Here is a 27,974-nt window from a genome sequence, read left to right on the forward strand (position 1 = left end):
TTATAGAATTTCCCTCTGTGAAGAAACATTGTGGCTGAAATTTTCCTGTATTGATATTCCATAAGATGCCTTATGTGAATTATCTGATTATTCTCAAGAACGAATTCAGACAGAATTTCCCAATTTATACTATTCATTAGCTTTCCCCTTCTGTGTGTGTCTTCTGATGTGCAGTGAGTTTTGATTTCTGGATAAAAGTTTTCCTGCACTCCTGACATTCGTAGGGTTTCTCTCCTGTGTGTTTTCTCTGATGTATGATAAAATGTGACTTCTGAGAGAAGGATTTCCCACAGTCCTTACATTCGTAGGGTTTCTCTCCTGTGTGAGTCCTCTGATGTAATCTGAGGACTGAATTCACAGAGAAAGATTTCCCACATTCGCTACATTCATAGGGCTTCTCCCCTGTGTGCTTTCTCTGATGTTTAGTGAGGTCTGATTTATAGTAGAAGTTTTTTCCACATTTGCTACATTCAAAGGGTTTCTCCCCTGTGTGAGTTCGCTGATGTACTGTTAGGGCTGACTTCTGGTAGAAGCATTTCCCACATTCCTTACATTCATAGGGTTTTTCTCCCGTGTGGGTTCTCTGATGAGTTTTGAGGTGAGAATTTCTAGAGAAGAATTTCCCACACTCCTTACATTTATAGGGTTTCTCCCCTGTATGTGTTCTCTGATGTACTGTGAGGTGTGACTTCTGGGAAAAGGATTTCCTACATTCCTTACATTCATAGGGTTTCTCCCCTGTGTGTGTTTTCTGATGCACCATGAGGTATGCCTTAACATAGAAGAACTTCCCACATTCAGTACATTCATAGGGTTTCTCTCCTGTGTGTGTTTTCTGATGTTCCATGAGGTGTGGCTTCTGGTAGAAGGACTTCTCACACTGATTACATTCATACGGTTTCTCCCCTGCATGGGTTCTCAGATGTCTACTGAGAGATGACAGGTGGTAGAAAGTTTTCTTACATTCTTTACATTCATAGGTTTTCTCTCTGGTTTGAGTTTTCTGTTGCCTTGTGAGGTCTCCATTCCTAGGGGCAGATTTGCCACATTCGCTGGGTTTGTCCTTTGAGTGAGTGTGCTGATGTACTATGAGAGCAGACTTCTGGCAGAAGGACTTTTCACATTCATTACATTTATAGGCTTTCTCTGTGGTATCAGTTTTCTGATGTTTTGTGAGTTCTCCATTCCTAGAGAGAAATTGCCATATTCATTAATGTATAAAGATTTTTTTTTTTGGTCTGCTGTATTTTTCAAGTAGCTCTGACAACTGATTTCTAGAGATTTTTCCCCCAGTGTTCATTAGATTCATAGGGTTTCTCCACTGTGAATATTCTATGTTGACATACATTCTGGTTTAACATTTGGTAGAAGGAACTTCACTTGCATTATATTCACAAGATCTCTCAGCTGCCTCAGCTGCTCCCCTCTGTGTGATAAAGCCTCCCTCATTGTGTAAATCAGAAGAATCAAAAATTGTTTCAAAGTTTGATCCTGGTCCTGAATTATGAATAAAGTCTCCATTATGAGAAAGGGTAAACACGTGGATTATGTTCTTTGGAATGTGTTTCAGTGTCAGTTTTCTCGTATTTAGTGTTAACTAGTACTCCCCAACTTGTGGTACCCCCATCAGGACCCTTTCTTACAAAGCTTCTAATCTCAAAATTGAATTCTTGAACTTGCCTTGTATTTTCAGCTTGGCTTTCCTGATTTCTTGGTCCTTGATCATGAATATTCCATAGGTCTTCTACAAAAGAATCACAATTTAATACCGTATACATTTTAACACATTATTATGGTCATAGGGTGGATTCTTAGGCTTCAGGCCAATATCCTCAAAGGAAGGAGTTCTCAAATGCAAACTTCCTCTATCACATTGGTTGAGAAAAAAAAAAACAAAACACACACTAATAACTGCTATAGCAGAGGGGAAGGGACCTGGTTATAAACCTAAGTACCTCTGAGACTACAAAATGACTTTGAAAACTTGAGGAGAAAGTTAAGAAAAACAAACAAACAAAGAACAGGGAGCAGAGAACAAAAGGTATTCAAAGTGCTGCTGAACAGGAATGTGGGGCTCACAGAGAATGCTGTGACCCCATTAAGGACAATGAACAGTAAAGAGGGTGATAGGAAAAATCAGTAGACAACTGTGTTCACTGAAAATATCACAGGAAAGATTAAACTGGATGAAGAAGCCAAAGTATAGGTTTTTACCCACTCAAACCTAGTCTACTGTGTTGGGATACCTAGTCGTCAGTAGACAACAAACTACTTCATTCCCTCCTCACCCATTCCACAACAATCCAGATGTCAACACTAACGTGCCTTTCCCAGAACATCCACTTCCTCATGCTTAGAGGGCTAGTCCTGCAGCTTGGGCTCTCACTCTCCATCTAGCTGCCTTAATTTTCACTGGTTCAGAAGACCCAGAAACACATACATCCAAAAGGAAAGACTTTAAAAAAGCAGAGTGCAAGCCATTCTTACAAGAGAATGAATTCCCACTCGTTGCACCAGAGATTTTCAATGCTGACCACCAATTCCGCACCTCCAAAATGGTGTTACCTATGGCTCAACACTAGTCTTATTCTGCTTAAATATCTTAGCTCCCACATCTTTGCTTCAATTTACTACTTGATCTTTAAAGAGTAAACTATTCAACATCATTCTAGAAACTTTACCCACCTTCATATTTATTCATCTTTAAATGCTTGAAAGAAAGTGAAAGATTATGAGCAGAGAATTTGGGTTAGAATTTCATGGCATTTGTGCGGAAAACATAAAAGTTATTTGATAGAGACATGTGCAAGGTTAACCTGGATACTCATGATAAAAGACCTTATGTAGGAAAGACACTTAAGAGAGCAGATGAGATGAAGATTAGCATGTGTTTGGAGGCCACAAGGCAGAATAAGATGCAGTAGGCAATAAAGGGCCAGACTAGTTCTTGACAGAAAATTAAGTGTATTTTGTATTAACTTTGAAATAATATAACTGATGAAAGGCATAATGATTTGTAATCTGATTTCAGAGTTTAAAGACAGAACAGGAAATTAAAACTGGTGCTGAAAAAAACTAAGGCATTTTGTTGTTAACAAAAGGAGGAAAATACATTTGAAAAAAATTTGTAAGGCAGATATATAAACACTTTAAGATTATAGTTGCACATTTCAATGGCAAGGAGTAAATGGGAATTCTAGACAGAAGACAAAATGAAAATTTAGGTTGAGGGTAGTATACAGAAAGAGAAGTAAATTTATTTTAAAAATGTCATACAAAAGAGGGAATTTAGATGGAGAGAATGAAACTTCGGGGTGTGATTTTTGCTGCCTACATATGCAAATCAAAGGTCCAAAATCATTTCCAAAAATACAGGGCATTTGAAAAAGAGATTCCTGAAAAACATATTTCAAAAGGCAGAGGCACCAACCCTCTCAAATAACATGGGCTATTATTTCTCACTTACCAGGGTAGTTCCGACGTGGAAATTCTACTTCTAATATCCATGGCTCTTTTCCTTGCTTCAACTTGAAGACTGCATTTGGCCTATTCACACGATAACCTATTAACAGAGAAGATAAAGCAAATACTATAAATTGCTTGGAATACAGCAACTCTGAAGGATATGGAAGTGCTGCTTTCAGAGCAGAACAATGAAGTTCTCATGTAAGCTTGGCAAATTTAGATTCTATCAGTGGGGTAGGTGGGGACACCAGTATTTTTCTGGTACCCGAAATGGATTCATCAACTTTGACCCCTAAAACAAAGCCAATATTCAGCCCTGCAGGGGTCTTACAAGTTCCAGCAACTGGGAGAGGAAATGCAAACGGCTGGGAGTGACAGGTGGGGGAGAGCTCCTCACCCACTGAGATCAGGTGGCGGTAGTTCTCCTGCATCACTTCCCTGTACAGGGTCCTCTGAGCAGCATCCAGCAGCTGCCATTCCTCCCGGGTGAATTCCACAGTAATATCCTTGAATGTCACTGGCCCCTGAAACAACATGTTTCTGTTCAAACTGAAGTGATCAGAACAGAGTACCATCAAAAAGACATGTGTAAATTAGCTCTTCATGTGCCAACTATAGGGTTTACTCTAGAGAGTTAAGATACACTCTAACTCTGTACCCTGTTTTATACATACATAAAATATTTCTTCAGTACGTATTTACTGAAATATCACTCCATGCCTGGAACTCTGCTCAACATACAAAGGTGAATGAAAGCAACTATTCTTGTCATTGGGGAGCTTACATTCTGACAAGGAAGTAACTATTAAATTCTTAAATGCAGTATGCACAGCAGATACTTTAACAGAAGTATGTACAAGATAAAAGATGGTCACAAAGGGTGGCCAAGATGATAGAGAAGACCCTGAGCTCACCTCCTCCTATGGGCACACTGAAATTACAATTTACAGAGCAACTATTTCTGGAAATGACCTGAAGAGTAACAGAAAAGATTCCCCACACTAAATACATAAAGAAGGAACTACAATGAGACAGGTAGGAGGGGCAGAGACAGTACAGTCAAGACCCATACCCCAAGTAGGTGACCCACAAATGGGAAGATAATCAAAAGTAGAGGTTCTCCCCAAGGAGTGAGGGGTCTGAGCCCCACATTGGGCTCCCCTGCCTGGGGATCCTGCACTGGGAAGATGAACCCCCAGAGTATCTGGCCTTGAAGGCCAGTGGGCCTTGCTAACTAGAGAGCCAGAGGGCTGCAGGAAATAGATACTCCACTCTTAAAGGGCGCATGCGAAATCTCACATGCTCCAAATCACACTGCAGAGGAGGTAGTGATTTGAAAGACTGGCTCAGACCCACTTGCTGATCTTGAAGCACCTCCTGGAGAGGCAGAGGCAGCTGGGACTCCCCCTGGACACAGACACTGGCAGCAGCCATTCTGGGGAGCTCTTTCTACCGTGAGGTACTAATAAGCACCATTTTGGAGTCCTCCTTGTAGCCCATTAGTGCTGGAGGCTTATCTGCCCACCAGTGGGCCAATACCCAGGACACCCCAGGCCATGCAGCCAGCCACCCTGGGCCCCAGTCCAGGCATTCCACAGGCTGTGCAGCCAGCCACAGAGGGACCCAGTCCCTTCCAACAGTGGGCCAGCAGCCACTGCACGAGGTAGGGCCTGGCTTCCAACAGGGCTGGGGCCAGCCCTGCCTACAAGTGTCCCCACAACAGTCAGCCCTGAAACAACAGAAGGGCTCATGCAGCCCATATAGGGGGATCTCCTGGAGCATACAGCTCTGGTGGCCAGAGAGGGGTGTGCTGCCTGGGCCTCATATGACACCTCCTACATAAGATTACTTCTCTATGATTGGGAAATGTAACCAACCTACCTAATGCATAGAAATAAAAACAGAATTAGGCAGAATGAGGATACAGAGGAATGTGTTCCAAATGAAAGAATAAGACAAACCTCAGAGAAAGCTTAGAGAAGTGGATACAGGCATTCTACCTGATAAAGAGGTAAAAGTCCTAAAGATGCTCACTGAACTCAGAAGAAGAATGGATGAACAGTGAGAATTTTAACAAAGTATTAGACACACAGAGCTGAAGGATACAATAAGTGAAACAAACAAAAGAGACACTAGAAGGAATCAACAGTAGATTAATGGATCAGTGAACTGGAAGACAGAGTAGTAGAAATCACGCAAGCCAAACAGAAAAAAGAAAAAAGAATTTTAAGACTGAAAATAATTTAAGAAACTTCTGGGACAACATCAAGCATTCACATTATAGGGGTCCCAGAAGGAGGAGAGAGAAAGAGAAGATAGCTGATAATTTATTTGAAGAAACAATAGCTAAAAACTTCCCTAACCTGGGAAAAGAAACATATATCCAGGTTTAGGAAACACAGAGTCCCAAGTAAGAGGAACTCAAACGAGATCCATACATTATAATTAAAATGGAAAAATTAAAGATAAAGAACCTTAAAAGCAGCAAGAGAAAAGCAACTAGTTATGAACAAGGGAATTCCCATAAGACCAGCAGCTGACTTTTCAGCAGAAACTTTGTAGGACAGAGGGAGTGGCATATATATTCAAAGTGATGAAAGACAAAAACCTACAAATAGGAATACTTTACCCAGAAAAGCTATCATTCAGATTTGAAGGAGAAATAACAATCTTTAAAGACAAACAAAAGCTAAACAAGTTCATCACCACAAAACCGGCCTTACAAGAAATGTTAAAGGGATTTCTCTAAGCAGAGAAGACCATAACTAGAAATAAGAAAATAAGAAAGAGAAAATATCTTACTGGTAAAGACAAACATACACTAAAGGTAGTGGATAAACCACTTATAAATCTAACAGGAAATTTAAAAGACAAAAGTAGTAAAAATCATCTATATCCACAATAAGTAGTTAGGGGATACACAAAACAAAAAGATTTAAAATATGCAGTCAGAAACATAAAATGTGGATGGGGGAGTAATGCAGATTTGTTAGAATGTGTTTGAACTTGAGAAATCATCAACTTAAAATAATCATACACACACAAGTTCTTATATATATCATGGTAACACAAACCAAATAGCTATAATAGATACATTAAAAAAAGAGAAATCCAAACATAACACTAGAGACAGTCATCAAATCACAAGGGATGAGAACTAAGAAAAAGAAAGTATACAAAAGAATTACAAAACAATAAGAAAACAATTAATAAAATGGCATTATATATATACCTATCAATAATCATGTTAAATGTGAATGGACTAAATGCTCCAATCAAAAGATACAGAGTGGCTGAAAGCCTACAATGGACTCAAGATCTCAACACACAGACTGAAAGTGAGGGGATGGAAAAAAGTATTCCATGCAAATGGAAGTAAAGAGAAAGCTGGGTAGCAACACTTACATCACACAAAATAGACTTTAAAACAAAGACTGTAACAGTAGACAAAAGAGCACATTACATAATGATAAAGGGATCAATCCAAGGAGATACAACAATTATAAGTATATATGAACCCAATATAGGAGCACCTAAATACGTAAAGCAAATATTAACAAGCATAAAGGGAGAAGTTGACAGTAACAGTAATAGGACAGGACTTAAACCCCCTACTTATATTAATGGACAGATCATCCAGACAAGAAATCAATAAGGAAGCACTGGCCTTAAAAGATACACTGCAGCAGCCTGACTTAATAGATATACAAAACATTCCACCCGAAAGCAGTAGAATACACATTATTTAAAAGCATACATGCAACATTCTTCAGGACAGATTACATGTGAGGCCACAAAAATGTCTCAATAATTTTGAGAAGGTTGAAATCTTATTAAGCATCTTTTCTTACCACAGCAGTATGAGACTAGAAATCAACTATAAGAAAAAACTGCAAAACCCACAAATGCCTGGAAGCTAAACAACATGCTACTAAACAACCAATGGCTTACTGAAGACATCAAATTGAAAGTTAAAAAAATACCTGGAGACAAAAGAAAGTGGAAACACAACATGCCAAAATCTATGGGACATAGCAAAAGCAGTTCTAAGAAGGATGTTTATAGTGATACAGGGCTACCTCAAGACACAAGAAAAATCTCAATTTAACCTTACACCTAAAGTGACTATAAAAAACTCTGAAGTTAGTGAAGGAAAGAAATAATAAAGATCAGAGAAGAAACAAACGAAAGAGAGACTGAAAAGACAACAGAAAAGATCAGTGAAACTAACAGGTTGTTTATAAATCAACCACACTTCAATAACAACAACAAAAAAAGGAAAATGCTAGAATTAAAAACACTAAAAACAAAGTACAATTTAAGAAAAACAACTAAGAGCTGGTTCTTTGAAAAGATAACCAAAATTGATAAACCTTTAGCCAGACTCATCAAGAAAAAAAAGAGAGCCCAAATCAATAAAATTAGAAATGAAAGAGAAGTTACAACTGACATCATAAAAATACAAAAGATTTTAAGAGATTACTATAAATAACTATATGCTAATAAAATGAGTAACGTGGAAGAAATGGATAAATTCCTAGAAACAATATTAGGAAGAAATAGAAAATCTGAACAGACAAATTCCAGTGATGAAATCTGAATTGGTAATTTTAAAAAGCTTCTAACAAACAAAACTCCAGGACCAGATGGCTTCACAGGTAAACTCTACAAAGACATTTAGAGAAGAGTTAACACCTCTCCCTCTTGGACTATTCTAAAAAACTGAAGAGGAAGGAATGTTTCTGAACTCATCCTACAAGGCCAGCATCACTCTGATATCAAAACCAGACACCACCAGAAAAAAAAAATCACAAGACAATATTACTGATGAATAGAGATGCAAAAAACCTCAACAAAATAGCAAACTGAATTCAACAATACATTAAAAAATTATACACCCCTTGTATGTATCTTTTTGAGTTAGTTCTTATTTTGTGGTTGGCTTTATTCCTTTGATAACTATGTAAGTTTAAAAAGCTAAAGCTCTAAACGTTCTTAGAAACAATGAACAGTAGATATATGTAAATTAAAAACATATGTGCAGTAAAAAAACCCATCTATCAAGCCATGAAAGACATGGAAGAAACTTAAAAGACATATTACTAAATGAAAGAAGCCAGTCTGAAAAGGCTACAAACTATACGATTCCAACCAAATGACATTCTGGAGAAGGCACAGCTACAGAAACAAGAAAAAGATCATGGTTTCCAGGGTTTGGGGAGAGGGAGGGAGAGAGGAATGAATAGATGGATCACATGGGATTTTTAGGACAATGAAATTATTCTGTATGATACTATAGTGGTGGCTACATGTCGTTATGTGTTTGTCAAAATCCATAGAATGTATAACATCAAGAGAGAACCCTAATGTAAACTATGGACTTTGGCTGGTAATAATGTGCCCATGTTGGTTCATCAATTGTACCAAACATGCCACACTGATGAGGGATGTTGAGGGTAGAGGAGTATACATGTGTGGGTGGGGAGAGCTATGTTTGAACTCTGTATTTTCTGCTCAATTCTGTTGTGAACCTGAAACTGCCCCAAAAGAATAGTCTATTAAAAAAAAAAAAGACATATGAATAAACTACCAATTTTAGTTAATAATAATATATCAATATCAGTTCATTAATTGTGAAAAATGTACCATACTAATGTAAGATAATAATAGGGAAAACCGGACACGGGGTATTTGGGGATTCTTTGTACTATCTTTGCAACTTTTCTGTAATTCTAAAACTATTCTAAAATAAAATTTATTTTTTAAAAAGCCATTCAAGTAGAGATTTAGAAATATAAAGCAATTTGTTAAATCGTTCTTTTCATAATATTAAATGACTTCACACAGTGAAAAACAAATTATACACCCTAATCAAGTGAGATTTATCACAGGGATGCAAGGATGGTTCAATATCTGCAAATCAATCAATGTGATATGCCACATTAACAAACTGAAGAATAAAAATCATATGATAATCTCAATAGATTAAAAAATTTAACATCCTTTTTAAAATTTTTGTATCTTTTCTTCCTTCCTTCCTTCCTTCCTCCTTTCCTTCCTTCCTTCCTTCCTTCCTTCCTCCCTTCCTTCCTTCCTTCCTTCCTCTCTCTCTCTTTTTCTCTTTCTTTTGACTGAAGTCCGGTCAGTTACTCTGTGTCAGTCTCTGGTGTACAGCACAATACCCTAGTCATGCATATACATGCATATATTTGTTTACATATTTTAAAATTTTTTATTTTTTATTGAAGTGTAGTTGAATTACAATGTTACTTTCAGGTGTACAACAAAGCATATATATATATATATACATACCACAAAAAGAACATGTAATCTTTAGAATAGTCAGAAGAATAGGACTTTAAAATAACCTTTGTAAATTAAAGCACAGTTGACAAAACTGTCTTAAGATAGTTTTAGTATAGCCAATCTAGTTACTGTGTTAAGTTTCAAATTGCAGCTAGTTGATAGAAAAATAACTTTAAATAATGGAATTGAATTCTATGGAAATTCTCTAAGGGGCAGCAGTACAAAATTCTCAGCTATATGTGCCTACAGATATTTGTCACCTTCCCAAAATTTCACAAAATACATTCATGTATGTATACATACATACATATATTTTCAGATTCTTTTCCATTATAGCTTATTACAAGAAACAGAATATAGTTCCCTGTGCTATACAGTAGGTCCTTGTTGTTTATCTTATAAATAATAGTGTGTATCTGTTAATTCCAAACTTCTAATTTATCCTTCTCCCCTCTTCCACTTTGGTAACCATAGTTTTTCTATGTCCACGAGTCTACTTCTGGTTTGTAAATAAAATTTATGTCTTTTATAGATTCTACATATAAGTGATATCATATGATATTTGTCTTTCTGTCTTACTTCACTTAATATGATAATCTTTAGGTCCACCCATGTTGCTGCAAATGACATTATTTCATTCTTTTTTATGGCTGAGTAATATTCCATCACACACACACACACACACACACACACACACACACACACACACTCTCTCTCCCCACATTGTCTTTATCCAGCCATCTGTAAATGGACATTTAGGCTATTTCCATGTCTTGGCTATTGTAAATAGTGCTGCTATTAACACTGGGGTGCACATGTCTTTTCAAATTATAGTTTTCTCCAGATATATGCCCAGAAGTGGGATTGCTGGTAAGTCTATTTTCAGTTTTTAAAGGAATCTCCATACTGTCCTCCATAGTCACTGCACCAATTCCCACCAACAGTGTAGGAGGGTTCCTTTTTCTCCACAATTTCTCCAGCATTTATTTGTGGACTTTTTAATGTCAGACATTCTGACTGGTCGTGAGGTGATACCTCATGTTAGTTTTGATTTGCATTTCTTTAATTAGTGATATTGAGCATCTTTTCATGTGCCTGTTGGTCATTTGGATGTCATTTGTAAATATTTTTTCCCATACTGTAGGTTGTCTTTTCAATTTGTTTTCCTTTGCTGTGCAAAAGCTTTAAGTTTAATTAGGTCCCATTTGTTTATTTTTGCTTTTATTTCCATTACTCTAGGAGCTGGTTCAAAAAAAAAATATTGCTGTGATTTATATCAAAGAGTGTTCTGCCAATGTTTTCCTCTAGGAGTTTTATAGTATCCAGTCTTATATTTAGGTCTTTAGTGCATTTTCAGTTTATTTTTGTATCTGGTGTTAGAGAATGTTCTAATTTCATTCTTTTACATGTAGCTGCCCAGTTTTCCCAGCACCACTTATTGAAGAGATTATCTGTTCTCTACTGTATATTCTTGCCTCCTTTGTTGTAGACTAATTGACCATAAGTGCATAGACTTCTTTCTGGAATTTCTATCCTGTTCCATTGGTCTGTGTGCCTATTTTTTGTGCTGGTACCATACTGTTTTGATTACTGATGCTTTGTAGTATAGTCTGAAGTCAGAAAGTGAGATTCCCTAGCTCTGTTCTTCTTTCTCAAGACTATTTTGGCTCTTTGTGGGTTTTTTGTGTTTCCATACAAATTTTAAATTTTTTGTTCCAGTTCTGTGAAAAAAGTCATTGGTAATTTGATAGGGATTGCATTAAATCTGTATATTGTCTTGGGTAGTATAGCCGTTTTAAAACATTGATTCTTACAATCCAAGAACATGGTATATCTTTCCCTCTTTGTATGTCATCTTCAATTTATTTCATCAGTGTCTCATTGTTTTTGGAGTACAGGTCCTTTGCCTCCTTAGATAGGTTTATTCCTAGGTGTTTTATTCTTTTTGATGGGATGGTACATGAGATTATTTCCTTAATTTCTTTTTCTGGTATTTTGTTGATAAGTGTTTAGATATGCAAATGAGTTTTGTATATTTATTTTGCATCCTGCACTTTACCAAACTCAGTGATGAACTCTAGTAGTTTTTTAGTTGCATCTTTAGGATTTTCTATGTATAGTATTGTGTCATCTGCACATAGTGACAGTTTTCTTCTTTTCCAATTTGGATTCCTTTTATTTCTTTTTCTTCTCTGATTGCTGTGGCTAGGACTTTCAAAACTATGCTGAATAAAAGTGGTGAGGGTGGCCATCCTTTCTGACAACATTCATTTCTGATTAAAACTCCAGCAGAGTGGGTATAGAGGGAACACACCTCAACATAATAAAGGCCATATACAGCAAGTCCACAGCTAACACACTCAATAGTGAAAAACTGAAAGCAATTCCTATAAACTCAGGACCAGACAAAGATATGAACTCTTGCTGCTTTTATTCAACATAGTACTAGCGGCCCTAGCCATAGCAATCAGATAAGAAAAAGAAAGAAAGAGAATTCAAATAAAAAAGAAAGTAAAATTGTCCCTGTTGCAGATGACATGATACTATACACAGAAAATTATAAAGACACCACCAAAAAAACTTTTAGAACTAATAAATGAATTCAATAAAGTTATAGGATATAAAATTAATGTACAGAAATCTGTTGTGTTTCTACACACTAACAATGAACTATCAGAAAGAGAAATTTCATTTACTATTGCATCAAAAAGAGTAAAAGGCCTAGGAATAAATCTAACCAAGAAGGTAAAACAGTTGCACTCAGAAAAATTAAGACACTGATGAAAGAAACTAAAGATAGCACATAAAAAAATGAAACAGTATTCTGTACTCATGGATTGGAAGAATTAATATTGTTTAAGTGACAATACTACCCAAGGCAATGTACAGATTAAATGCAATCTCTATCAAAATACCAAGGGCACATTTCATAGAACTAAAACAAATCATTCTAAAATCTGCATGGAAACACAAAAGACCCCAAACAGACAAAATAATCTTGAGGAAGAACAATAAAGCAGGAGGTATCATGCTCCCTAATGTCAACCCATACTACAGGGCTACAGTAATCAAAATGTATGACACTGGCACAAAAACAGATACATGGAGTAATGGAACAGAAAAGAGAGCTCAGAAACAAACCTACACTTAAATCGTTAACTAATCTATGACAAAAGAGTCAAGAATATACAATGAGGAAAAGACAACCTCTTCAATAAATGGTGTTGGGAAAACTGGACAGCTACATGCAACAGAATCAAACCAGACTACTTTCTCATACCATACAAAAATAAACTCAAAAATGGATTAAATACCTAAATGTAAGTCTTAAAACCATAAAACTCCTGGATGAAAACATAGGCAACATAGGCAGTATACTCTTTGTCATCCATCTTAGCAATTTTTTTTGGATTTGTTTCCTCAGGTTAAGTGTAACAAAAGCACAAATAAACAAATGAGACTACATCAAACTTAAAAGGTTTTGCACAGCAAAGGAAATTATCAACAAAATGAAAAGGCAGCCTACTGAATGGAGGAGATAACTGCAAACAATATATTCCCAAAGGGGTTAATATCTAAAATACACAAAGAACTCATACAACTCTATATCAAATAAACAAACCCAATTTTAAAAATGGGCAGAGAACATGAATAAACAAAGACCTATAGGTGGCCAACAGACAAATGAAACGATGCTCAACATCATTAATCATCAGGGAAATGCAAATAAGAACCATAATGAGGTCACCTTGCACCTGTCATAACAATTATCATCAAAGAGACAACAAAGAACAAGTGTTTGCCAGGATATAGAGAAAAGGGAACTGTTGTGCACTGCTGGTAAACTGAGGTAGCTGCTAGAAAAAAATTATGGAGGTTCCTCAAAATATTAAAAATACAACTGCCATATGATCTAGGAATTTCACTTCTGGGTAGTTGCCCAAAGAAAACAAAAACACTAATTTGAAAACATACATACACTTCAATGTTCATTGCATCATTATTTACAATGGCAAAGATATGGAAGCAACCTGAGTGTTCATGGAGAGATGAACAGATAAAGGAGACAAAGATATAGATATAGACACACATATATATGCACACACACAATGGAATCATAGTCTTAAAAAAAGAATGAAATCTTGCCATCTGCAACAACATGGATGGATAGAGTAGTAGCTTAGTGAAATAAGAGAAAGACAAATACTACATAATTTCATTTATATGAGGAATCTAAAAAACAAAACAAACTTACAAAATGAAAACAAATTCATAGATACAGAGAACGAATGGTTATTTGCCAGAGGGAGGCTGTCTCAGGTGGGTGTGGTGGGCAAAATAGGTGAGGGAGATTAAGAGATACAAACCTCCAGTTAAATAATAAGTAAGTCATGGGATGTAATATACAGCATAAGGAATATGGTCAGTAATACTGTAATAACCTTGTATGGGGTCACATGGCACTAGACTTATTGTGGTGATCATTTCATAATGTATGCAATGTCAAATCATTATGTAGTACACCTAAAAGTAACAATATTGCACATCAACTATATTTTAATCAGAAAAAAGGTAGCCATAGATGGGGATAGTTATTTGCATTCTTTATTATCAAGTTAGATTTTATTAGGGATCAAACTGACTAATGTAAACTTTAGGAATAAAGAAAATAGAATGGGCAAAGGCATAGATGTATGAAGAAAGTGACAATTTAGGAAACTACATATAAGACAGTATGAGAATAGGGTATAGGACCAAGAGTAATTAGAAGGTGATAGTCAAGTCAGGTTACAGAACATGAAGTAAGTCTGAATTTGTCTTTTAAATATATTTTGTATACTCACTAAATTGATATCTGCTTATTAATTTATCATACATTTACATATATTAGTTCATTAAAAACTGACAAGTTTTCATTTATTTTTGTATTTATGTAAAAGAAAAATATGAATAGATATTCTTCTATTTCATACTATGTGGACTTCTCTTATACACAATAGAAGAGGCAAATAGCACATCAGAAAGATGTTAGAAAATTAGAATACATATATGAGTGACTTACATTAAAGTGACAGCAGTGTGGGACAGAAGCATAATAACCTGGTAATTAATTGGAAATTCATCGATTAACTACTGGGAGAAAGTGGGAGGCTAACCACCCCAGTGTCTGTATGGTTTGGTAATGGCTATAGCCATAATGCTAATTATTTTCATTCTTTCACTTTTATCGACAGAACTATTTAAGGCTATAAAATTTCCTCCAATCACTGCTTTATTTATATTTCATAGAATCTGAAATGTAGTTTTTTCATTTGAAGAACATCTTGGCTGCATATAAATTCTTGCTTCACACTTTCTTAAGAAAAAATACTCAGTTCTACTACCCTTGTTTTATGTATTTATATGTTGCTTACAAGGATTACGTCAACTTAATGTTCTCCCCTTGCCAAGTAATTTAGATATTTTTCCCTGAGACCCAGAGGACTTTTTCTTTTTTTAACTTTTAAATAAGTCTAGTGATTTTATTAGAATCTCTCTTGGTGTTTCCCACTCTAGGTCAATTCTCTTTGGCACACAGAGCCTTTTCAATATGTAAATTCAGTTTTCCTTTTCTTTATGGGAAGTTTCCTTGGATTATAGTTTTAAGTATTAGTTATCTTCCACTACTTAGTTTTTGTTATTTAGGGATTCTACTTTTTCTTACTCTCTTCCTCATCCTTGTCCAATCTTATTTTCCCCCACCACCATGGTCTCTTCCCATTCCTCTCCTGTATGCCATTTATTGTACTTTGGCTCATCTTTCTTCCCCCTTAGGTACACTGTAATTTAACCTTTTTATCTGAGATGTTCTCTGCTCTACTATTTCTTTCCTGAGTTAACTCATCTACTAACATTCACTTTTTCCCAATTTCTATCATACATCTTCAATCTCTGGTTTTTAAAGTTCCTTCCTATCTGAAATTACTTAATACTGAAGAGTTGTGTGTTCCTCTACTTTGTGTTTATATGGGGAAAGAATATACCAACTAAAAACTTGTTAATTCACATTTTCTGCTTTCTTCTTATGTTAGTATTATATGGATCTGAGCAGCTTTTTTTGTTCATGAATCAAATGTAGATAAACATTGATAGAGGGAAGAAATGAAAGGGTTACTCTAGTTCTTAACTCAAAAGCTCTCTCTTCTGTTGGTATAATATTTTCACAGCCTTTAAGAAACTAGCACATTGGGAATGGTTTGTAGATTCTGTGATACTGTATTCTTTGTTTTTAGGTCACCAGATTTCAGTTATTTATTTTCTTACTTGCCTTTACTACCAAGCAAGCAAGCGATTCCTTCTTTTCCTCTGAGTTATTGCCTGTTCCAAGCTGCCACCGGTGATTTCAGTTATTTATTTTCTTACTTGCCTTTACTACCAAGCAAGCAAGCGATTCCTTCTTTTCCTCTGAGTTATTGCCTGTTCCAAGCTGCCACCGGTGTTCCTGCATACACTTTAAGTCCCTTCTTTTCTACTTCTAGTGCTAGTGCTTGGGTCCCACGGGTTTCAAACCTCTTCCACATCTTTCTCCAGTCAGAGTAAGAGCCTCTGCTTCTGGCAGTATGCCTACTTGATCTTACATTCCTTTAGAGCTATGGCATCACCATCTCTTTTCTCCCATCAATTCCCTCCTGACTTACTGCTCTGGAATGAGCTCACAAGCTGTTTCTGCTATTCTGACAATGATCTCCCAACTTACACATAAATTAGTTTCCTGTCTCCTAGCTACTCAGTAAGAGCAGGTTATGGTGTATGGAGATATTTGTTACCAACTAACATTATTCTCTGGCAACTAGGAAATCCATAAAACAAGTTGGGAAAACAAGAAAAAAAGTAAGTTGGGCAAAAGGAGGCAATCAGGTGAATTTATTCATTCTGTGTCTGACATGATTGTGGAACATATAGCTGGAACTGTCCATTCTGGAAGATATGCATGTAAGTAAATTTACGTAAATTATATTTTCACATATATGAAAAATAGGGTTCTAGAAGAGTCCCCCCCCAAAGGATATGCAGAAGCAGCAATATTTGAGATGGTGGCAACAGAAACTAGGCCAAGACCACAAAGCCTGATAAAACTTAGCTAAATCTAAGGAGGCCAGGAGAATGTTTAGAAAACCAAAGAAAGAAGAGTGTCACAAATAAAGGCCAGTTCTAGCTCAAAATTCAAATGTAAAAAGTCCAAGTAGAATAACTATAAAAGCACAGCAAAGGAGTGAAAGCTGTAATTAGTAAATAAGACAACTTGAGACATTTTTGGAAGATAAAGAACTCACAAGGTGAGATAAGAGAAGCCATCTTTTGGATACACATCCTAACAGAGAACTCAGGAAAGCTTCTCTCTGCTCAGAGTTGAAGGGCTACAATTTGACAAGGACAGCAGAGAGACAGGTTTGGCTAGGAAACTGAAATTAAAGTCAAGCTTATGTGATTCCTCACTTAAAAAAAAAAAAGCAAAGATTATCCAGCATAAAGCAAAAGCTGATGAGAAGAGCTCACCACATAAAGAAGAGGAACTAATAAAGGCCACTGAATATGGGCACAAGACAGCAAAAGAGAAAAACACAAAACTGTATTACACAGAGAGATGATTTATTCTTTTGTAATATATATGGGTTTTAAAAAAAATAACACTTCTGATGAAGTAATTACAATTACTATTTTCTTACCATATAGCAATATCACATAAGCAATTAACAGGATATGAATAAAACTGGCATGTGACTTCTTGTATATAGAACCAAACGCTAAAAGGCAAAGAAGGGATACACATATATTTTTAATGGAAAAAGTTTTGAATCTAAAATTCCATGCCCTGCCAAATTTTAATTCAAGGATTAAGAAAAGATGTTTTCATTAACATAAGGATTTCAAAAGCATACAAATGATGCACCTATTCTGCACAGCCCTAGATTACACTTCAAAGAAACCAAGAAGGAAAAGAACATGGCAAACTAGAAATAATAGCCAACAGATAAAAGAAACTAATGAGAACTTATTTCTGGAATAGCCATAACAGGAAACTATGGAAGTTAAAATGGATTGTTTACAGACACAGTGAAAAGGAAAGACTATTCTATATACTAAACAACCACACTGTCCTTCCAAGATACTAAAAAATATGGTAACAAAGTGCTCACATCTTTTCATGGGATACTCATTCAGATACTCATTGAAAGACCATTTTCTGGCCAGATGACAAATCTCAAGCTCAAAATAATTGAAATTATTCAAATAAATTCTCTGACTATAGCCAATTTAAACTGAAAATCAGTAACAGAAAGATACCTGAAAAAGTTACTTGGAAACAACAGCTGAGCATTTGGTTTATGTTATTGGAAAATAACAATGATAAATGTTGGTTCTCTTAGAGATCAAGAAAATTGAAAAAGCTGTATCTAGAATGACCAAGAAAACAGAAACTAAAAGTTAACAATGTCAAAAGTGAAAAGGAGGACAGTTATTACATATCTCATAAACATTAAAAGGATAATAAGGGCACACTGAACAATTCTATGCATATAAATTTGGTATCTTATGATGAAAGATGAAATGGACCAATTTCTTGAAAGAAACAAACTACCAAAACTCACTCAGGAGAAATACCTAAGCTGAATAGTCCCATATCTATTAAATAAACTGGATTTGTAGTTAAAAACCTTTGAACATGAGTGATGTCATAAGAAATGGTAAAGTGGAGAGCTTCAAGAATTGGTCCCTCCAATGAGGCAACCATTAAGGTGGAAAAAACTGACAGAAATCAACGTTTTTCAGAACTCTAGAATCTAAGAAAAAGGTGTGTCCATTTAACATGCCCACATCACTTTGTTTTTGAGCACTTCCTTACTCTCTGATACTACGGAATGCTCTGTGCTTATCTTGTATACCCTTGCCTTAGACCTACAATCAATCAATCTCTCCATGGAATTCTGGTTCCTGTTACTGTAGAATGATATTTTAAAACCAAGATCTGTGTGCTAGGTTTGCTACCGAGGTGTCACTGCTTACAGGCCCTCTCAGCAGACAGTAAATGTATGTTTGTATATTAACTCATGCATATACACATATCTATAATTATTTCTGTATCTATCATATACACAGTAAGTTAATACGTATTAAGATAACATATATACATTTGCTTTTCAATAAATGGCACTGTAAAAAATGGGCATCTGTATACAAAAATGAACCTCAGCCAATAAGTTATACTTTATACAAAAATCAACTCAAAATGAATTATAGACCTAAGTATAAAATGTAAAACTACAAAATTTTTTAGAAGATAGGAAAAGTCTTTGTGACTCTGAGATAAGCAAAAACTTTTTAGAGATGACACCAAAAGACACTAAGAAGAAAAATTTGTTTGGAGTTCATCAAATTTTTGTGAAAGACACTTTTTGGTGAGTAAAAAGAATAGCCACAGATAGTGAGGAAAATATTTGAAAATCACAAATCTAACAAAGCACTTGTATCCAGAACATATAAAGAACTCTCAAAATCATTAACAAAACAACCCAATTTAAAAATGAACAGAAAATTTGAATAGACACTCACAAAAGAAGATATATGGATAGCAAATAAGCACACCAAAAGATATTTTCAACATCATTAGTCATTAGAGAAATGCAAATTAAAGCAATAATGGCATACCACTGCACACCTATCAGAATGACTTAAAAAAAAAACCCTGAAATACCAAGTGCTGACAAGAATGGGAAGCAAGTGGAACTCTGATACATTGCAGTAAGAATACACAGTAGTCAGGAAAAGTCTGGCATTTTCTTATAAAGTTAATTATATATTTACCATGTGACCCAGTAGTCACATGCCTAGGTATTTACCCAAGAGAAATGAAAATCTGTGTACACCCAAATATCTGAATGCAAATGTTTGTAACAGCTCTTTTCATAATTGCCAAAAAAACCAGAAACCCAAATATTTTGAACTGATGAATAGATAAATAAATGAGCTAGACACATATAACTGAATACTATTTAGCAATAAAAAAGAACTAACTATTGATACATCCAACAGCATGATCAAATCTCAAATGCACCATGCTAAATGAAAGTAGGTAGTCTCAAAAAACCACATACTATATGATTCAATTTATATGACACTGGGGAAAGGCAGAACATTAGGGATGAAGAATAAATTGGTGATTTCTAGGAATTAGTGATGGGAAAACTACACAGAGGGAACCAAGGAAATTTTGAGGTGATTAAACTGTCCCGTATCTTGGCTGTGGTGATGATTACATGTCTTATGCACGTGTCAAAAGTCACTGAAATTTACATCCAAAAAGAGTGAATTCTGCTGTAAGTTAAAAAGCAAATAAAATAAAAATAGAGCACAAACCACTTCACACCCATTAGGTGGCTACTCTCAAAAAAAAACACACACACACACACACAATGTAAAAGAGAAAATATCAAATATTGGCAAGGATGTGAAGAAATCGGAACCCTTGAGCATTGTCAGTGGGAATGTTAAATGGTGCAGCCACTATGAAATACAGTATAGCAGTTCCTCAAAAAAAATTAAACACAGAATTACCATATGATCCAGAAATTCCACTCCCAGTTATGTATCCAAAAGAATTCAAAGCAAGGACTCAAACAAATATTTGTAAGCCAATGTTCATGATAACAGCTACAAAGTCTAAGCAACCCAGGTGTCCATCAAGAAAGGACTGCATAAAGAAAACGTAGTACATCCACACAATGGAATATTATTCAGCCTCTAAAAGGAAGGAAACCCTGTCATGTGCTACAACATGGATGAACCTTGAAGACACTGTTCTGAGTGAAATAAGCCAGGATGAACACTGTATGATTCTACTTATATGAGGTACCTAGAGTAGTCAAATTCATAGAGACAGAAAGTAGAATGGTTTTTCCCAAGGTGTGGGGTGAGGGATATTGGGAAGTTAGTGTTTAATGTGTGGAGTTTCAGTCTGGGATGTTGAAGAGTTATGGAGGTAGGTGGCGGTGATGACTGCACAACAATGTGAATGTACTTAATGTCACAGAACTACACACTTAAAATGGCTTACGATGGTAAATTTTTATGTATATTTTACTACAATTGAAAAGTAAATAAGTCAAACTTCAATTTACAAAAAGAAAAATAAAAGCAAAAACAAAATCCCCCTAACACATGAAAAATAGATGTACAGAAACATTAAATATTGAACTAAGCACCAGAATTTAAGGGACCAAGATCTAAGAAAAAAGTGAAATTAACTGGGATGAGTCCTACATATCTGCTTAGAATTTTCAGGGCATTTTCAAATTTCATAGCCAGGGCAAAACTATAGAGCAGAAAGCAGTTCAGAGGTAGCATCTCTAGAGTAAGGATAAAAAACAAGTTTTGAATAGAATGTAGAGAAGCAAAAGGGAAGTTGATCTCATCTTAACAACGAGAACAAGCCCCTAAACTAGAAAGTTATGTTTTCTAAAAGCAGAGATCTGAGAATCCAAAGGTGAACAAAGGAAAAAATTCAGAAGAGACAAATATTTCAAAAGAGAAAAGAAAATCACAACTTACAGAAACAAGTCCAACTTTCAACAACTTTTAATGTTTGCTTGTGGGCTTGTGTGATGTATTAAAAGTCCTAAGTGCCCTAGTCACAAAGCAAGTCAACAGCTTGCCTTTTGATACTACCTGGTGACTGACTGGTGATTTCATATTCAAGAGGCCCCCAAACAGAAGCTTAGTTTCTGTAGGACTTCTTTTATGTCCCATTAAATGTCTCAAAAGTAGTAAGTTTATTTTAAGCTGGGGAAGCAGTTTCTGGAACCAAACAGAAGGCTGCATAATTTACATAGCTGCTCTGAAATATGAACACGCAACCATTTTTTTCGCCATGGGCCTTCACTGAGTGTGTGGCAACAACCCTCCGAAGGCTGGGAGCAGAGCACCAGGGCAGGGAGGGATGTGTCGGGCAGTGAAATCGCTACAGGGCAGGAACCCCTCAGTCGCCCCAAAGAAACGCCGGTTGCAAGCTGCAAGCACATCAGTGGAGCTCTGGTGTGTTCACAACCGAAGCCCTGCTGAAGGCAAAGCCTTGACCCTGCCCTCAAATCATCTGAAGCCAGTGGTGAACTGTATCTAGAATAAAGCTCGGGGCCAGCTCAACGACACACTGACGGACTTAGCAAACAGAGGAAGGGATGTGCCTTTTTCTGCAGGTATTATGTACTTCAATCTCTACTGTACTTTTATACATAATGTCTAACACACAATAAAGAATTATGAGACATGCAAAGAAGTAGAAAATTTTGATTCATACTAAAGAATGAAGCCTATTGAAGCAGATCCACAGATAACCTAGATGTTGATTAGCAGATAAGGACTTTAAAGTAATTACAATAAAACTTTTAAATGACCTAGTAATAAAAAATTGGAGAATATAAATGAAATGATGGGGAATCTTAGCAGAGAAAGAAAAACAAAAAGAAAAAAACAAGAATTTTTAGAATTGAAAGATACAATGTCAGAAGTGGATTCTGTGGGCTTATGAATGAAGAGAACTAACAGAACAAAAGAAGAAAGCCATGAACTTGGAAAAAAGTCATCTCAATAGAAATATCCAAACTAAAAGACCAAACACAAAAAAACCCCAAACTAAATACAGAATCTTAACATTTGGGACAATATATATGTAGTTCAACATTTGTATAATTGGGATTTTAGAAAGAAAAAAAGAGAGAACGAAGCAAAGAAAATATCTGAAGAGTGTCCAAGAATTTTCCAAAATGATAAAAGGCCCATAAAACTCTATTATCCTTCAAAAGGGATAAATGCAAAATAAACTCTACCTACACACATCACAGTCTATTGAAAACTAAAGATAAAATGAAAATCTTAAGCACAGAGGAAAAAGACACATTATATTTAGGTGGCTAACAGTAAGATGAAGACTAGCTTCTCAACAGGAACAACAGAAACCAGAAGAAAAAGATATCCTAAAACTACAGAAACAAAGAAAATTCTCGACATAAAGTTCTATATCTGGCAAAATATCCTTCAAAAACCAAGGTGAAATAAAGACATTTTAAGAAAGGCAAGCCAAGTTAATTTGTCACCATCAGTGCTAAGCGACATGAAATGGTAAAGTGAGTTGCTTAGGCTGCAGGGAATAGGTATTAGAGAGCATCCCAGACGAGCAGGAAGGAATAGAGAGTGCCCAAAGCAGATAAGTACATAAACATAGAAGACCATCTTATCTGCGCACGCACACACGCACGCACACACACACACACACACACACCTATTTCCTTTAAAATATTAATATTGTTTAAAGTAGAAATAAAAATATTTGGGGTTAAAAATATATGTACAAGTGAGATATAAGACAAGGACCACAGGATGGGAAGGGTGTAAATACAATTATACGTATGAGTTTATTACATTATTCATGAGTAAATATAGTATTATTTGAAGACACCGTCATGTTACTGGTGCTTGTTGTAATCTCTAAACTAAGCAGTAAACAAAATAAAGCAAAAAAAAAAAAGTCAATAAAGGAGGTCCAATGTAATACTCAAAACACTTAAATTCTCAACCCAAAGGAAGTACAATAAATCTCATTAAGATAAAAAGAAATACACATATAAACATATTAGAATAAAAGATATCTTAAAAAGCAGCTAGCTCAAAACAGACAGATTTATTTCAAAGGTCTGATAAACTAACAGATGAATTTTCAACAGCATCAGTAGTAGAAGACAGTGAATGCTTTTCAATGTTTTGAAAGGAAAGAACTGTCAACCAAGATTTCTATGAACAGTGAAAAATTTCATGAATATTTCGTATAAAGAAAACTAAGAATTTTCTGCCAGCAGACCCTCACTAAAGCAAACAAGCAGAATGAAAACATTAACTGTAAAGAATGTTTTCAAACAGAAGAAATTTATGCCAGTAGAGCTAAAGAGATTCGGGAAGGAATAAAAAAAGGGATCTTCTTCTAATCAGGCCAAATGCCTAAGAACAAACCAAAAATCCAATTATCTGCATAAAATAAACTTTTCCAAGAGTTGGTAGTGATGACTACACTCAAAATTGCTTCAAAAAACAAAAAGGCTCATTAGTCATTTCTGCTGTCCCCGACTGGCCATTCAGAGACCAGTTACAGAGCATAAGGTAAGGAAAACATGCGGCGCCCCTGAATGAATCCTGGATCAGGAAATTCCCACATAAAACATACAAACGTGTTCAAGACTGACTGAAGAAGAACTGTAGAATAGGTTAAAGTAGGAGAAAGCTCAAAAAATTTAACTTTATTTCTCCCTCTTTCTAGAGTCTCTCTCCACCATCATGTCCAAAGGTTATGACACTTAATTAGAAACAGATAATGTCCACACTGAAAATTTATGGTATAGTAGTAACACTTCAAAAGGTGGCTGTAAGGATTATGTTAGACAGCCTATGGCAAGTGCTTAACAAAGGGCTGGGCATTTAATTACTTGCCAAATACACTGTTTCATTTTGAAAAATTAAGTTTAAAAAGCAAAGAAATGGTTAGCACAGAATTTAGGGTTCCTTTTCTCTGGGAGATGGTGGGATGAGATTAAGGAAGGGCACTTGGGCTTCAAAGGTACAAGTAATTTCTATTGCTTAACCCAGATAGAGGATACACTGGGGTTTACATATCAATGCTCCCTAAATTATACATATACATTATATACATTCCTTTGCTTGCATAAAGTATGATTTTTAAAATTTTTAACTAATCAATACATAAAATCTCTCTAGTTTCGGTGTCCTAAATACTGTTTCTGAACATGCCTCAGGATGTATGTGTTTGCCGTTCCTTTTATGTAGAATGCTCTTTCTCCAGGGATCTACTTGGTTGTCTCTAATCTACTAGACATTCCTCAAATATTACCTTTTAGAGTGGCATTCCGTAACCGACTTATTCCCTGTTCCTTACTTCTACCGCTCTGTCCTCTTAAACAGTTTGAGTTTGCCTCTGAGCACATACATCAGAAATGTTACTCAAATGTTGACATATTTAATTTAATATTGAAAAAATCGCATTTGTTAATAACCTCTCCAATTTCATCAGAAAAGTCTTTAAGTATTAGATTTTGTCAACTTCACAGTGGTAGACATTCTCATTTTCACTTGAAAGCTGAACTTTTAACACCAGCAACAAATCCTAACAGTTATTTTCCTTGAAACGACAGGCTCACTTCACTCATTTTTAAGAAAATGTTTGAATACTCTCTAAATAACCATAGTTGGTCCGCCAGTTGCTCTTTCAAGTAAAAATGGTATTCCATGAAAAAAGTGGCTAGGTGAGCTCACAAATCAAACAATTGCACACATGCTTTTTCCTCAAGGCAACCAACCATCATACTTCAGTACACAGCAGAAGTGCTTTCTGTGAATTTCCCATTTCATCACACTGAATATTAAAAAGATGTGTACTCAGGGGTCAAGATTTAATAAAATTAATAACTTTTACTGTTTCATCAAGGATATCCTTAAGTAAAGGTGGCAATTTTTTACTATGTGTACATTGCAGAGGAATACAGTGTCACTGGTGTCACTGTCCTGATTCATGCAAAACAGGCGGCAATCTGTTGCTTTTACACCATCAGTGCAAATGTCATCAGTGTGAAAGGCAATCTGCATCTTGGTATTATGTTTTGATGTCACAGACCCATTGAATGGGTCTTGGGGTTCCCAGGGGTTTGCAGACCATACCTTGGAAATGCTGTAGTATTCAATCAGTATTTTCCCTAAGGGTGATTTTTAACTACTTCCACTTCTCTAATTTAATATAATGGCTCTCTTCCATAAAAGTTTCTAAACACACACACACACACACACACACACACACGCACGCACGCACGCACACAGTGAAAAAAAAGTAAGAGCTAAAAAAACGACTCACCCGGAATTTGTTCATTTTCTCCTGCTATTGGGAAAGTATAGAAACTATGAAGCCAGAACAGGGAAAGACGGAAGACAGAAGTCATAAGAGACCTTATCTTGCAGCTCAGGAATCACCTGGGAGAAATTTACATACAACATTTTAGTAAAAGATAAACCTCTGGGAAAATGTCCCTTTGAGTCTTGAGAAGGAATAGGAAGGACCGTGATAAGATAAGGGAGTACCCACCTGTCCACTGGTGACTCTGATATAATCTTGATGAAACTGGGACATTTTTGAATGAACATAAACCTTTCTTTCCTATTGGCCGTTTTGCAAATTATGTGTCCATTTACTAAATAACACAAAAAAATTGAAAACTTAAATGGCCAATAATAGCAGATTAGGTTAATCAAGGCAAATAATACATACCCACAGTGTGGAACTCTATGCTGGCAAGTGATGTTGAAGAGAAATATCTATTGATATGGAAAAGTTTTTAAGTTACATGTTATAACGATTTATTCTATTAATATTATAAACCCCACAAGGTTATGACGTCTTCAGAGCTGTCAAAAATAAGATGTTTCTTCTCCCTAAATTTCAGTTTTTTCAAAATCACTTCTCTAGGAACCTTGTTTTGACTAAAATAATGGTATAGTGGACCAGGAGACCAATTCTATGCTAAGCCCTGCTACTAACAAACTTGGTGACTGTCTTAGTTTCAATGCTATTATCTTAAACATGAAAAGGAATTAGGGAATTTCGAACAATCATGTACAATTCTGATTCTACAGGGCTTCAATTCAGCACCACAAATCCAACAGTACCCTGGAATTCACTGTCCTCTCCTAGGGCAAAATTTAATTAGGCTTTGATGAATTCTGACTTGGCCATCTAATCTGCTGACAATGACACAAATCTAACTTCTAAAATAGCTATTCAGCACCATTATCCCAAAACAGGCACTTCATGTACAGAGCAAAAGGTAACTAGATGCCATAATGCCTAGGTCCTTCTCATACACAGAAGAAACCACTTTCAGTGCTGCCCTGATGCTTACAAAATGCCCACTTAATTTGCCGAGATACACCAGCCAATAAGGCATTATGTATGACATCACTTTCATAACATGGAGCACAGATGAAACAGCAGTTTTCTGTTTTAAAAAAGTCTGTCCCGTTTCTTCTCTCTAGAAACTAGTCTCTGGCCTGAATAAGATGCTCAGCTTCTCCAGTAAAACTTAAAATTCAGCGTTTCAACTATGGTTTAAATTTACATGTTTAACAATCGTCTGAAAATAGAAAAGGTTAGAGAACACAGGAAGGGCCTTACTTAACCTTTTACCCAGGAGTTCTGAGGAAGCCTCAAGAATATTTGGAAATAGAATACTACATGGTAAGATTAGGTCCACTCCACTCCGGTGATACTCAAGAGACAATCACTGCACTAAATACAACTTAAGACTGTGGATTTTAGGGTGGGAAACAGCATGAACTACAGAGCAAAACAAGTGAGAGTTGAATCCCACCTGCTAATTCAAGGCAAGCTAATTTCTCTTTGAACCTTTAGTATTCGTATTTATTAAAATGGAGGTGGTTAATACCGATTCAAGGGATGGTTACGATGATTAAGATGATTAAATGAGCCAATAATGAAAAGAACAGCATACCTTGTAATGATAAAAGCAGCTCACCTTTATTGAGTCCTTAACATGCTTTGTATAAACACTACCCTATTCAATACAAAAAGCGACCCTAACGGTTATCATAATTATGCAGATGAGTATCCAAGTCGTACCGAGGTTAACCGGCCCATTTACTGGCGGGCGCTGGAGCAGAGCCCAGGTCCCCCAGGCTTGACAACGCCACGTCTCCCGCAGCCCGCGCCGCCGCCACGCCAGCCCGGACGTGACGGGCTTGGCACCCACGTCACAAGCGGCCGTCCCCTCCGCGCGGCCGTCCCCGCTATGCCCGGCGCCCCGGGCCTCCTCGAGCCGCCCCTCGCGCGCAGGGCGAGAAACGCGGCTTCTTGGGAAGGATCCCGACTGCGGACGACCAGCCTCCCCGCCGGGCCGCCGGCCTGGCTCCCTCCCCAGTCCTCCTCCGCGGCCAGGCCGGCGCTCATAGAGGGGCGGCGGCTTCCAGGTTCTCCGACTCGGCGCAGCCGCGGAGACCCGGCTTCCCCCCGTCCCCGGCCTCGCGCCCGCGGAGAGGCCTGCGACACACCTGCAGGGGCTCGGCCTCGGCTCAGGCCCGCGCAGGTTCCGGGCCCCGCCCTC

The 27,974-nt window shown here is 36.5% G+C and overlaps 1 protein-coding gene across 1 annotated transcript; it reads right to left on the reverse strand.

Annotated features, from left to right (window-relative positions):
* ZNF25 (zinc finger protein 25) lies at positions 1 to 27,953 on the reverse strand. Its single transcript, XM_074374441.1, has 6 exons — positions 25,943 to 27,953; positions 25,715 to 25,830; positions 3,863 to 3,989; positions 3,467 to 3,562; positions 1,681 to 1,744; positions 1 to 1,187 (listed from the first exon to the last, which is right to left on the reverse strand). The coding sequence occupies exons 2-6, from the start codon at positions 25,727 to 25,729 to the stop codon at positions 137 to 139; spliced, it is 1,353 nt and encodes a 450-aa protein (XP_074230542.1). The 5' UTR covers positions 25,730 to 25,830; positions 25,943 to 27,953; the 3' UTR covers positions 1 to 136.
* Between the last annotated feature and the right edge of the window lie 21 nt (positions 27,954 to 27,974).

Source organism: Camelus bactrianus, chromosome 11, assembly GCF_048773025.1.
Source record: "Camelus bactrianus isolate YW-2024 breed Bactrian camel chromosome 11, ASM4877302v1, whole genome shotgun sequence".
NCBI classification, from domain to species: Eukaryota; Metazoa; Chordata; class Mammalia; order Artiodactyla; family Camelidae; genus Camelus; species Camelus bactrianus.